Source organism: Pseudophryne corroboree, chromosome 4 (genome assembly GCF_028390025.1).
Source record: "Pseudophryne corroboree isolate aPseCor3 chromosome 4, aPseCor3.hap2, whole genome shotgun sequence".
In the NCBI taxonomy this organism is placed as follows: domain Eukaryota; kingdom Metazoa; phylum Chordata; class Amphibia; order Anura; family Myobatrachidae; genus Pseudophryne; species Pseudophryne corroboree.
The window spans coordinates 328,888,632-328,901,734 of NC_086447.1; the positions used below are offsets into that span (position 1 = coordinate 328,888,632).

At 46.8% G+C, this 13,103-nt stretch overlaps 1 protein-coding gene across 1 annotated transcript in view; it reads right to left on the bottom strand.

Moving 5' to 3' along the window:
• LOC134910902 (probable cation-transporting ATPase 13A4) overlaps positions 1-9,494 on the bottom strand; it is a 104,434-nt gene extending 94,940 nt beyond the window's left edge. Inside the window, exon 1 of the mRNA XM_063919290.1 lies at positions 8,259-9,494. Within this exon, the coding sequence (XP_063775360.1) occupies positions 8,259-9,494 (1,236 nt within the window). The remainder of the gene's footprint in view (positions 1-8,258) is intronic.
• Between the last annotated feature and the right edge of the window lie 3,609 nt (positions 9,495-13,103).

Genomic DNA, 13,103 nt, shown 5'->3' on the forward strand with positions numbered 1-13,103 from the left:
CCGCCGACATTTCCCTGCCTGTTGGGATTCCGGCGTTGGTATCCTGAACGCCAGAATTCCAACACCCGGTATATTAAACGCATCCCCTTTGAAGTGCTGCCTCAGGCAGGAGATGCTTCGCCATCCCTGAGTAACACATAAGTATTATACGCCTCCCAGTCCCACAGTCACAGGCAGAATTACTTTTTCGATAAACACCAATAAGTCTCTGTGGCTAATTAACAAGTACAGACGTTAGTAAATATAACAAGAGAATGACCTTCCAACGTGACTCATTCCACCTGGTACATAACTGTCTGCTTTCTTTATTCCTTCCCATAAGATAATATTGTGGAAACTTGTGATAAGTTATCTTACTGTAGATGTTAATGACGTGTTTTGTGGAACTTATTGCGACATTGCCAGGGTAAATGTGTGTGAATTGGCCAGAACATTGGGTTCTTACTGAGATGGGTTATATATTGAAAAGTATTGTACATCATCTATTACTCTGAATTGTGTGCTTTTATTTTATTGGATCACTCTCAGAGATCCATTTGCAAAAGTCCTAAAAAATAAAATTATTGCCCCATCCTATCTAACAAGTGCAGATAAAATAATAATAATAATAATAATAATAATTATAATAAGAATGATAATACTTTTATTTATACAGAAAAGAGGTAAGAAAGCTTACAAAACAACAGACAGGCGCAGTAGCCAGCAGGACAATTTAAGTACTATTACAGTAAGTATATTTATTTTATTTATTTATTAACAGTTTCTTATATAGCGCAGCAAATTCCATTGCACTTTACAATTGGAAATAACAATGATATAACAAAACTGGGTAATAACAAACAGTCTTAGAGGTAGGAAGGCCCTGCTCGCAAGCTTATAATCTATAGGGAAATAGTCATAGATACAAGGATAGGTGCTAGCTATTGCATAGTAGTCCTCCAGATCGCAAAGGATCTTGGTTGGTGGTCTGTATGATATGGTCATACAGCAATGATGAACCGAGGTCGAGAAGAAGGGAAAGTGAAGAATGAGAAGACATGTGAGGATATGTGTGGACTGTGCAGAGTGGATGCAATTTGATAGGAAGGTTTATGAAAGTTATGTGTGCTGTTCTGAAATTTGATACGCTTGCATGAAGAGGTGAGTTTTCAGGGAACGTTTGAAGGTTTGGAGACTAGAGGAGAGTCTTATTGTGTGTGGTAGGGCATTCCACAGAGTGGGTGCAGTCCGAAGAAAGTCCTGCAATCGTGAGTGGGAGCGAGTAATGAGTGTGGATGAGAGACGCAGATCTTGTGAAGAGCGAAGAGGTCGGGTTGGAAGTGATGTACATTGGTGTAGTTTGGTTAATGGCCTTGTGTGTGAGTAAAAGTATTTTATATTGACAGAGTGGATCTGCAGACGATGAGCATCTAACGAGGAAGATTAGCCTCGCAGCTGCATTCACAATGGATTGTAGTGGTGAGAGTCTCGTTTTGGGAAGACCAGTTAAGAGACTATTGCAATAATCAATGCGGGAGATAATGAGAGCATGGATTAGAGGTTTAGCAGTGTCTTGTGTAAGGTATGGTCGAATTTTAGATATGTTTTTAGATGCATGTAACATGATTTTGAGACAGATTGAATGTGGGGAACAAAGGACAGATCAGAGTCAAGGATGACACCTAGGCAGCGAGCTTGTGGGGTAGGGTAGATTGTCGAGTTTTCAACAGTGATAGAGATATCAGATTGGTACTGTACCTACTATAGGCCGGTGGAAATATAATTAACCCTGTTTTTGTAATATTAAGTTTGAGGTGGCGAAATGTCATCCAAGATGAAATGGCAGAAAAGCATTCAGTGACACGGCCCAATACAGATAGGGACAAATCAGGGGAGGATAGGTAGATTTGAGTATCATCTGCATACAGATGATACTGAAATCCAAAAGAGCGGATTTACCAAGATATGAGGTATAGATAGAGAAAAGTAGAGGACCCAAGACTGAGCTTTGCGGTACTCCAACCGAAAGAGGTAGCGAAAAGAAGCAAACACTGAAAGAGTGATTAGATAAGTAGGATAGGAACCAAAAAAGGGCTGTGTCTTTAATCTACCTAGGGATTGTAGTGTTTGTATGAGAAGAAAGTGGTCAACAGTGTCAAAGGCAGCAGATAGATCTAGAAGAATAAATAGTGAGTAATGGCCTTTAGACTTCGTAGTGACCCAATCATTAACCACTTTAGTCAGTGCTGTCTCTGTGGAGTGTTGGGAATGGAAGCCTGACTGAAGTGGGTCTGATAAATTGTGTGAGTTAAGAAAGTATGTGAGTTGAGTGTAGACAAGTTTCTCAAGTAGCTTAGAGAGACAAGGGAGCTGAGAGATAGGGCGGTAGTTTGAGAGAGAGTTAGGGTCAGAATTTCGTTTTTTCAAAATGGGAGTAATCACTGCATGCTTGAACAGTGAAGGAAAAATACCAGTAGAGAGAGAGAGAGATTACAGATGTTAGTTAAGGTAGGGATAAGCACAGGAGACAGAACTTTATTTATTTGTGAGGGTAAAGGATCAAGAGTAGAGAAGAAGGATGAGAAGAGTGATGATACTTCATCTTCATTTGCGGGATCAAATGAAGAAAGAGTGCCAGAGGGTTCAGGTAAAGAACTGAGCAGGTCACTGGCTGCCGAAGAGCATACCATTTCATCTCAGATCTTATCAATCTTCTCCTTGAAGTAGGAAGGAAGATCTTGTGCCTTGATAGTGGCTGGTGGGGTAGGTGAGGGAGGATTCGGAAGTGATTTAAATGTATTAAAGAGTCGTTTGGGGTTAGAGGCTTGAGCAGAGATAAGAGTTTGGAAATATGTTTGTTTGGCAGTGTCCAGGGCATTTCTATAAGAGTGGTAGACAGTCTTATATGTGAGGAAGTCACTTGAAATACAAGATTTATGCCACTGACGTTCAAGTTTAGTTGTGAGTTTTTGTAGATGTCTTGTTAATTTAGAGTGCCATGGTTGACATATAGTCCTACGTGGAGTGTGATGGGTAGCTGGAGCCACTTCATCAAGGGCTAGTTCTAGATTCTGGTTCAGGTGTGATACAGACATCTCAGGAGAGGTGAATGCAGAAATAGGTGAAAGCAGTTGTTGGAGTGAGGTGGAAAGTTCTTGAAGATTAATTGTATTAATATTTCTGGGGGTTTGAGGAGTATTGGAGGACTTCAGCAACACAGAGTATGAGGAGGAGAGCATGCAGGTGATGAGGTTGTGATATGAGAGGGGGAAAGGGATGTTAGTGAGTTCAGAAATGGAGCATAGTCTGGTGAATACTAGATCAAGGTAGTGGCCCTCCTGATGAGTAGAGGAGTCAGTCCATTAGGAGAGGCTGAGAGAGGAGGTTAGTGAGAGTAGTTGGAGTCATGAGCAGCAGATATTGGACAATCAATAGCAATATTGAAATCACCCATGATAATGGTGGAGATGTCAAAGGATAGGAAGTGAGGGAGCAAGGCAGAAAAATCTTCCAGAAATTGGTTGGGATGCCCAGGTGGGCGATAGATAGCTGCAACACACAGAGAGAAAGGAGAGTAAACCCTGTTGGAATGTACTTCAAATTATGTAAATTTAAGTGATGGAACCTGTGGTAGAATAGTATATGCGAAAGATTGGGAAAGTAATAGTCCAACTCATCCTTTATGGTTACCAGGCCTGGAGGTGTGTGTAAAGTGGAGACCCCCATGTGTCAGTGCTGCAGGGGAGGCTGTGTCTGATTATGTGAGCCAGGTTTCTGTTATAGCTAGCAGATTGAAGTTGTTAGATATGAAGAGGTCATGGATGGATGTTAATTTGTTACAAACAGAACGTGTATTCCATAAGGCACATTTTAGTGATCTGGAGGGTGACTGAAGACATATGATATTTATGGAGTTAGCTAGATTTCTATGTTGCTGTGAATCAGGTGAATGTGAGCGATGCAAGTGGTTAGGTCCTGGATTTAGTCAAATGTCACCAGCTTTCAGAAGCGGAAGAGAGAGAGATAAATGTGGGTGTCAGAGGTTTGTGAAAGTTTTTTTATGGTGAGAGGTTGTGGATGTTATTGTCAATGAATATAGGGAAATAAATGCTCATGAGTGTTAATAAGAGGGGAGTGAATAATTGAGGGGGCAACATGTACAGAGGGGTGAGTTGCTGGGAGACTGAATGATGTAATGGACTTTATGAATACTCCATGAAGAGCAATGCAGAAAATCAATTTGTGGTACATAGTTTAAGATTAAACCAGTTATCTTGGCTGAGAGTGTAGGGTTTCACTTGTTAGAGTTAAAAGTCCAGGTGCCTATTTACTGGTGTTGTTCCGCTGTATGCAAGTGAGCATGACTGGGCAAAATGACGAACAGGTATGTATAGTACCATGCAAATCACAATGTAACTGGTTTTATACAAAATTGGTTGCATTCTGTTCTTAGAGGTCATGAGGATTATAGTATAGGCTTAAATGCACAGATGATTATGATTGATGATAAAAGGAAGGGTGGTTGATTTGTTGCAACATTGGAGGGATGTTTCCATCTGTTTTCATGCTATTTAAGTCCTGGGTAAGTCTATTTTGTAATATTTTCTTAACCCTTTTAAAACAACTCTTCTAAGACAACTCTGTTCAGCAAAGCATCTTTCCTTATGAATGGTAAGTATCTATGGGTGTCTGATAATTGCATTCCAGGCCTAACACCACACCCACAGTTACAGAGCATGCCATAAAACTCAACTAAAACAAACACTGAGATAGGAGTTTACCAACTATTTCAAAGTTGAAATACAATTGAATACAATATAGCTTATGATATAAAAATTTACAGTGTAGATTACCTAATATACTGTAATAAAAATATCACTGCAGCATGTATATTCTAATAGAATATTATACTAGAAGGATTGTTTACACTGCTACAAGATTCACCTAACTTATGTCTGTGATTGTGTTTTAATATTCAACACACGCTAACATGAAATCTGACAACCATTGTTGAAGAGAAATTATAACATTCCTACTTCTCACATACTGAAGATTGCTTATTAAGCCTAAAACCAGGTGGAAAATGCTGTTTCCACATGGTTTAGCCAATTTTATGGACTATTTAAGTATTGCCTAACTTGGGACATACCAGAGACATGGAACTTTATAAACTGGTTCAGGCTGCAGTCCCCATTGGCAAATATGGTGACCGGAGCCTGGACAAATTTTTTAGGCTGCAAAGAGTTTCGCTTTTTGGAGCTTTGGCCCTGTGGCTAATGCATTCTAAGATGGCATTGACAGCGGTAGCCTATAAGCTAGAGTTTTGCCAGACAATCTCCATCAATTAGACTGTGCATGGGGACTGATCAAGAGATGGGAAGGTCAGTGTGCAGCCTTCGTTTGTGCTTCTCTTTTCTATCTCTCACCAGCTTTTTCTGCAGTAGACTCTAGTCCTTGCCAGTGATTGCTTGTGGTTTCTGTTGTTTGTATGCACATATCTCTGGAAACATGGTGCTTTCATCCTGTTTCTGGGGAGGCATTTGATATGCCGGCTGTCGGGATCCCGACAGCCAGCATACTGACAACTATTCTCCCTTTTGGGGTGTCCACGACACCCCCAGAGGGAGAATAAATAGCGTGGCGTGCGTAGCAAGGGGCTTTTTTTTTTTTTTTAAATTGTTTATTTTAATTTTCAGGGTATAAACTTTACAGGTTACAAACATTACTGCAGCCTCCCCCCTTTCATGGGATGGGCTGTTCTGTCTAACATTACATTACCGATAACAGAAATATAACCTTAAAATAAGGAACATGTGGTTCCCACAATGCAAAGAAACAGCAAAGAGTTATGTCTCAGGGTAGACTGAGACTATTCAAATGGGTGGGAACCGACACACAGGTTCGTAATTATGACTGTAGGAGGGTAGAGACTAAAGAGATAGAACCTGAGAGGCGAGAAAAAGAGACAGGGGAGATGGGGAGGGAATAGAGTAGGAGGAGAGGTGACAGGGTTAGGGAAATGCCGCTGGTACGCCCCCGTTTTGCGCTGGTACGCGCATGGCGCTAGTACTAAATGGAAAGTGCTACTCGGGGAACACGGAAAGGATATGATGAGGATATCCTCTGAGCTACTTGTCAGGCTAGGAGAGTACAGGGGTCATAATAGTAGGGCCGTCGAGCTCCCGGGGGGTCGAGCTCCGTGTGCGGGGGCCTGTGAGTCAAACCAAAGTTCCCATATTTGAAGGAACTGAAAAGATCTGTTATGGAGGTATGCAGTGATTTTTTTCCATGCTTGCGAAGTACCATACTTTGTTGATGACCTGTTGCATAGGGGGGGACTCCCTCTTTTTCCAGTTTAGGGCAATTGCGCATCTAGCCGCGTTCAAGATCTGTGTCAGTAATTTACCGGAGTTCGGAGGTGCATTGGCAGTGGGGAGGCCTAGCAGGAAGGACCAAGGATCTTTGTATATCCGGGTCTGGAGCACTGTACTCAACAGGTGGGCGACTGAATCCCAGAATAGCTCGATTTTAGGGCACGTCCACCATATATGGAGGAAAGAGCCGTGTCCGCCGCATCCTCTCCAGCACAATGGCTGGGAAGAGGGAAACATTTTGTGAAGTCTAGAGGGGACTAGATACCACCGATATAAGATTTTATATGCGTTTTCCTTAACTAGTGTTGAAATCGAGGATTTCGCGGCAGCCGCAAAGACATCTGACCAATCATAGTCATCTGGTATCGGGCCAAGGTCCTGTTCCCACCTGAGTATAAAAGCCGGGGTCGTCTCCTTATCCCCTACCTGGAGAAGGGAATACAGTTGGGAGATGATTCCACGAGCGAGCGGTTTGTAATAGCAATAGGACTCCAGGGTGGAGAGAGGTTGGAATGGGGATGTGCTTGTTAAGGACGAGACAAAGTGTCTCACCTGGAGATAGGTAAAAGGATTCGCATCCGGGAAGTCATATTTTGACGCGATTTCCGGTAAGGGTGTACAGGCCCCTTCTGACAATACATCTAGAACAAAGCGGATGTTATGTGTCGACCATGAGTGCGAGCGGGTCATGGAATGGCCTGGGACGAACGAAGGGTTGCCCCATAATGGAGTAAGCGCCGAAGGGGCTGATAGCATGTGGAAATGGCGTGTACAATAGTCCCAGATCTGACAAGTGAATTCCAGAACCGGGTGGAGTTGCAAATGGGGAGGCCTAGATTTAGGAGGGGATAAGAGTAGAGACGATAGAGGAGTGCGGCTAAGTGTCCTCTCTAACTGGAGCCAACGTATGGACTGCGTAGGGGCGAACCATGCAACCGCTTGGCTGAGATGGGTAGCCAGATAGTAAAGACGGATATCTGGGAATCCTCTCCCCCCTTCTTGTACTGATCTGCGGAGGGTAGAGAACCCTATCCTAGGAGTTTTATTTCTCCACACAAAACGTAGCAACCACGTATGAATTTGTGCCAGTACCGAGTCCGGCACTTTCACTGGTAGCGTTTGAAATAGATAGAGGAGGCGGGGGATAATATTCATTTTCAGAGCTATGATACGGCCTAACCAAGATATGATTAATGATTGCCATTTATGGAGATCGGACTTAAGATTTTTAAGCAAGGGCGAGAAATTTTCCTTAAACAAGTCTCCATAGCGGCTCGTAATATAGACCCCCAGATATCGAATTTTAGAGGTGCACCAGGTGAATTTGAAGTTGTTTTGCATGTTGGCTATTTGGGGAGGGGAGATGTGGAAGGGGAGAGCTTCCGTCTTGGACCAGTTGACTTTGTAGCCCGATATCTTTCCGTATTCAGACAGGAGAGTAAAAAGGTTCGGCAGAGAGGTGTGAGGTGAGGAAAGTGATAGGAGGACGTCGTCTGCGAACAAGGAGATCTTGTAAACAGAGTCCCCTACTCCTAGCCCCCCGATATCGGGCGAGGCTCGGATTCGGGCTGCTAATGGTTCTATCACTAAGGCAAAGATCAGGGGTGAGAGTGGGCAGCCCTGTCTGGTACCGTTGGAGATGTCCAAAGGGTCAGATTGTACTCCGTTTATAGATACCCTAGCGGAAGGGGTCGAATATAAGGCTTGTATCCCTGTAAGGAATTCCCCCTGAAAGCCCAGATGTGCAAGGGTTTCAAACATAAAGGGCCATCCTATTCTGTCAAATGCTTTCTCCGCGTCCAGAGAAAGCAAGAGAGCAGGGGTGTGTGTAAGGTTGATATAGTGGGTCAGACTAATAATTCGTCTCGTGTTGTCTCGTGCTTGGCGGCCGGGGATAAATCCTACCTGGTCGTTATGGATAAGGTGGGGTAAGACTCTATTTAGACGGAGAGCTAATATTTTGGCATAGATCTTGATATCTGAGTTAAGTAATGATATAGGCCTATAGTTAGCGCAAATAGATGTGTCCTTACCCTCCTTAGGGATGACTATTATCTTGGCCTCCAGTGCCGCTTTGGAGAAAGAAGCTCCCTGTAAGACAGCATTGAAAAGGGCTGAGAGGTGAGGTGTAAGTTGGGGGAGAAAGGTCTTGTAATATGCGGCCGTAAAGCCGTCTGGACCAGGAGCTTTGCTAAGTTTTAGGGATTTGACAACAGTGGCAATTTCTTCTTCGGATATCTCCGAATTCAATTCGGCTGAGACCGATGAGCTTAAACGAGGGAGATGGCATTGGGATAGGAAGGTACGAATAGCCCCAATAAAGTCTGGTTTCGTCTGAGTGGTCTTATGGGCGTTGTATAGTTTCTCGTAGAAGCGAGAGAAAGTTTCAGTGATGCGTTTGGGGTCCCTAGTCTTCACACCAGGGGAATGCTGGATAGACATAACGTTATTCCTTGTAAGTTTAGCCCGGAGCCTAGAGGCTAGCAGCCGATCAGCTTTATCTCCTTTTTCGTAGAAGGATTGGTTGAGCCACTTCAAGCTGGTCTCCACCTTCGTCGTCAGGAGCATGTTTAACTCACCTCTGACCGCAGATAGGGCGGAGAGATCCGTTTCGGACCCTGTTTTTTTGTGTTTCAGTGAGAGGGAGCCAAGCATGTCCGTGAGTTCCCGGATGCGTTTGGATCTGGCCTTCTTGTTATAAGAGGAGGCACTGATCAGGTATCCGCGTATGACCGCTTTGTGAGCGTCCCAAAGTAACATAGGGGGAACAGACGGGGATGTGTTTGTCTCAAAGTAGTGGGAGATATCGGCGGCTATGTGGGCTTTCGTTTGGGGATTAAGAAGGAGTCTATCGTTCAATCTCCACACAGGGTGGCGAGCGGGTGGGTGTGGGCCTGCGACATCTACGGTGACCGGACCGTGGTCTGACCACGTGTTGGGGTGAATGGAGGTGTCAATGATACTTTGTGCAGGTTCCGAACTCAGGAAAATCATGTCTAATCTCGTGTAAACATCGTATATGGGGGAATAGTAAGTGTAGTCTTTGGCAGTCGGCTCTTTTACTCTCCATGCATCGAAGAGAAGGTGCCGTGACAGCAGGAGGTTCAAAGCAGTTGCATTGCGCGTGTGTGAGGGGCGCATGGATCTGGGCAGAGGTTTAGATCTGTCCAGAGCGCTGTCTAAAGTCACATTAAAATCCCCCCCTAATACCACATTACCGCGTCTGTGTAGGGCTAAGAGGCTATTTAAGGAGTGGAAAAAGGGAGCCTGGGTCTGGTTTGGAGCATAGACATTTAGGAATGTATAGGGAGTCCTGTTTAACAACCCTACCAGCAACAAGTATCTGCCTTCAGGGTCGCTCAGTATTTCAGAGGGGATGAAATCTAAATGATTAGCAAAGAGTATAGAGACCCCTTTCTTCTTGTGTATGGGGTCGCAAGCATGGAAAGTGTGCGGGAAGTGTTTGGACTTAAGTGCTGGGTGTGATTTACCTGAGAAGTGGGTCTCCTGTAGGAAAACGATATCGCCTTTGAGTTGCTTAAGGGATTGAAATAAAAGAGAGCGTTTACGTGGGCTATTTAGACCTTTCGTGTTCAATGTGATTATCCTAAGGACCATGGTTTGAGAGCAGAGCACTTTTCATGTGGAAGCGCGCCAGCGGAGTTCCGAAAGATAGGGGGGAAGGAAAAGGAAAGAGGATCAGGAAGAAGAGAAGAGAGAGGGTAGGAGAACAGATGAAGAACAAGCATATATTAGCATCAATGGTTAAAGGGCGGAGGGAATCCATTCTCGTCAGTCGGACCCAAGGGAGAGACAGACCCGCAGGTCTAGGTCGTCCGACGTCGACCCTAAAGGTCGAATGGGGGGTGGGTGAACCCAGCTGCTCAGAGAGGAGACCGGGTCCCGTGTGCGATCATACTATATTTAAATGTACGCAGTGCGAACAATAAGCTAGGGGAGCTTAAAGGGGAGGGGGGAGGGGGGAGGGTAACAGCATTAGTAGGACTGGGGGTAAACATGGCATGCTGATCGCATATTAACAACAATAATATTAAGACCTGTGTGAGGTAAAAAAGGAAAACAAGAAAAAACAAAACTCAGCCCATACGGGCCTCCCGGGACCGGAGCCCACGCGGCCAGCCACGAAGAACCCCGGCCCCGAGGGCCCGGACAGGTCCCCCCACAACAGGATCAACAAGGCATTAAATGGTAGGCATTATCTTAACCCAAGGCTCTACATCGTATGGGGATCTTGGCATAGTGCGGAAAGACCCCCTGTAGTCCGTTGTGGACTCGTGTGGTCACAAGTCCTATCCTGGACATCTATACATGGTAATTCATGTATCTGGGGAGGTGTGTGAAGCAGATCCGACGGTGGTCCATTCTGAGGCTGGAGCTGTGAGAGAAGGGGAGGTGTTGACTGGGAGAGAATGTTGAGGGGTAGTCGGGGGGCCGGAGATGTTCAGTTGGTGTAGTAGTTGAAGGGCCTCATCTGGGGATCTAGCGGAGAGGAATTTACCATCTGCTCTGACTTGGAGTGCAAAAGGGAAGCCCCATCTGTATCGGACATTATGATCTCTTAGGGCTTTGGTTATGTCTTTTAATTCCCTCCGTCTGTTCAGCGTGACCGGCGACAAGTCCTGGAAGATCAAGAGATCGGAGCCTTCGAACGGGATCGTCGTCATCCTCCTAGTTTTGGCGTAGACTTGGTCTTTGACCGCGAAATAATGAAAGCGGAGGATTACGTCTCTTGGTGTTTTAGCATCTTGGGATCTAGGACGTAGAGCCCTGTGAGCCCTGTCTAGAAGAAGCATATCGTCTGGGACGGAGGGAGCGAGTGAACGGAAGAGGCGGAGTAGATAGTCCGTGAGGTGGTTTTGTTCTATCGTCTCGGGGACGTTACGAATTCTAAGATTGTTCCGGCGCCCCCTGTTGTCCAAATCTTCTTGTTTGTCCGCTAGGAGCATAACATCCGTACGCATTTGAGATATCTCCTGTTCTGATTCTTGTTGGAAGGCGATAAGCTCTTCCTGTTTTCTTTCGATGGCATCTACTCTGGTGCCCAGGCTATCCACGTCCGATTTTAGGCCCGAGATAGCCTCTTGTACTTCTGCACGTATTGATTTTTTAATATTACGCATCTCGGATAGGAGAAGGGCGACATCAGCCTTTGTGGCGGGAGTGGAGGAAGAGTCATCGTCTGAGTCTTTGTCAGATATTGCTGGGGTGGGTGGGGGTGAGGTTGCTCTCCGGGTGGAGGATGGAGCAGGGTTCTTGAAGTAGCCCACCAGGTTATGGGCGTTCGGCTTTTTCCCCCCTTTAGGCATAGTGGCGGAAGGAGGTGAGGTAGGTTACTTGTCAACACCTGGGAAGGATGAGGGAAGCTCCTATATCATTAGGATCACACACGAGACCAAGTGTAGTACATATCGAGATCACATGCTAGACGCTTTGAAGAGGATGGTCAGACGGGCCCAGTCGGGCGTGCCATGTCCTGTAGGTAATGGTCAAGCCTCAGCGCAGTGAATGTACGCTCTCAGGTTCCAGCAGGTTTAGGGTCCACCGGGGACCGGGATTTCTTTTAGGGATGCCCAAGGCCCTGCCGGCGTAGTGTGTGTGGATGCCAGGGGGGGGTCGACAACTCCGCAGGGTGTTTAGATAGTACCGATATAGTGGTAATGGTGTTCTGAGGTGCTGCCTGGCCTAGCAGTACCGGCTCGTAGGAGCTCCTATAGAACACGGTTGGATGTTCAGGGGGTAGAGGTGAGAGCAGAGTGAGGTATTCCCTCAGCCACCCGGCAGTGAACTGACCCGCCGTTTGATGTCAGGGGGGACTCCAAGGGGAGCACTGAGTGAGGCTCAGAGGTTGAGATAGGGCCACAGTGGGCCGGACTTCTGGGGTGTGTACTGCCGTATTTCTTCTGGGTCTGCCGTGCTGTCCCTTTTTTTTTTTTATTCTTTTCTTTTTGTTCTGGTCTCCGGCCTAGGGGGATTGATGTGGACAGCAGGGAGCACCCTATAATGTGCCGCTCCGGGTGGAGGGGCCGCACATTTAGGTCGTGTTCAATGTGGGACACGTAGGGCTGGCCGGGTACGCGAGGCCCCGGTCTGAGGGCCGCCGGGAGGCCGCAGCACGCGGGGGCTCAGGGCCTGCTCGCGATGCCCTGTAAGCCTCGGCTGGTGTTGCTGCAGAGGTGGGAACCACGGAGTAAGGAGGGGAGCACTTAGTGAGGCCCAGGGGACCAGATGGAGCCGCAGTGGGCCGGTTTAATGGGGTGTGTGCTGCTCCCAAGATGGCCTCCGGGCTACCCCTGGATCTGCCGGGCTGCCTCTGTTCTGATCTGGTCACCGGCCTAGGGGATTGGCATGGGTGGCAGGGAGCCCCTTCCAGAATGCAGCGACGGGGAGAGAGAGGCCGCACTTCTAAGTAGGTCGACGTGGGACCCTTCGGGCTGGGCGGATGCGCGAGGCCCCGGTCTAAGGGCCGCCGGGAGGTCACGGTTCGCGGGAGCCCAGGGCCTGCACGTGATATCCCGCGAGCCTCCGCTGGAGCCGCTGCAGAGGCGGGAGGCGCGGGGCGAGGAGGTACGGTGCTCCGATGTCCGTCCTGAGTGCGTCAGCACGAGGGGACTCACCCGCCGCGTGGAGCCGTCTCCGTCATCCGCGTCCCCTTCAAGTATGTAGAGGGTCTCCGGCGTTGGGGGTGACGGTTCTGATCCCTTCTGGTCACCGGACCTGTCCGCCCGTTTT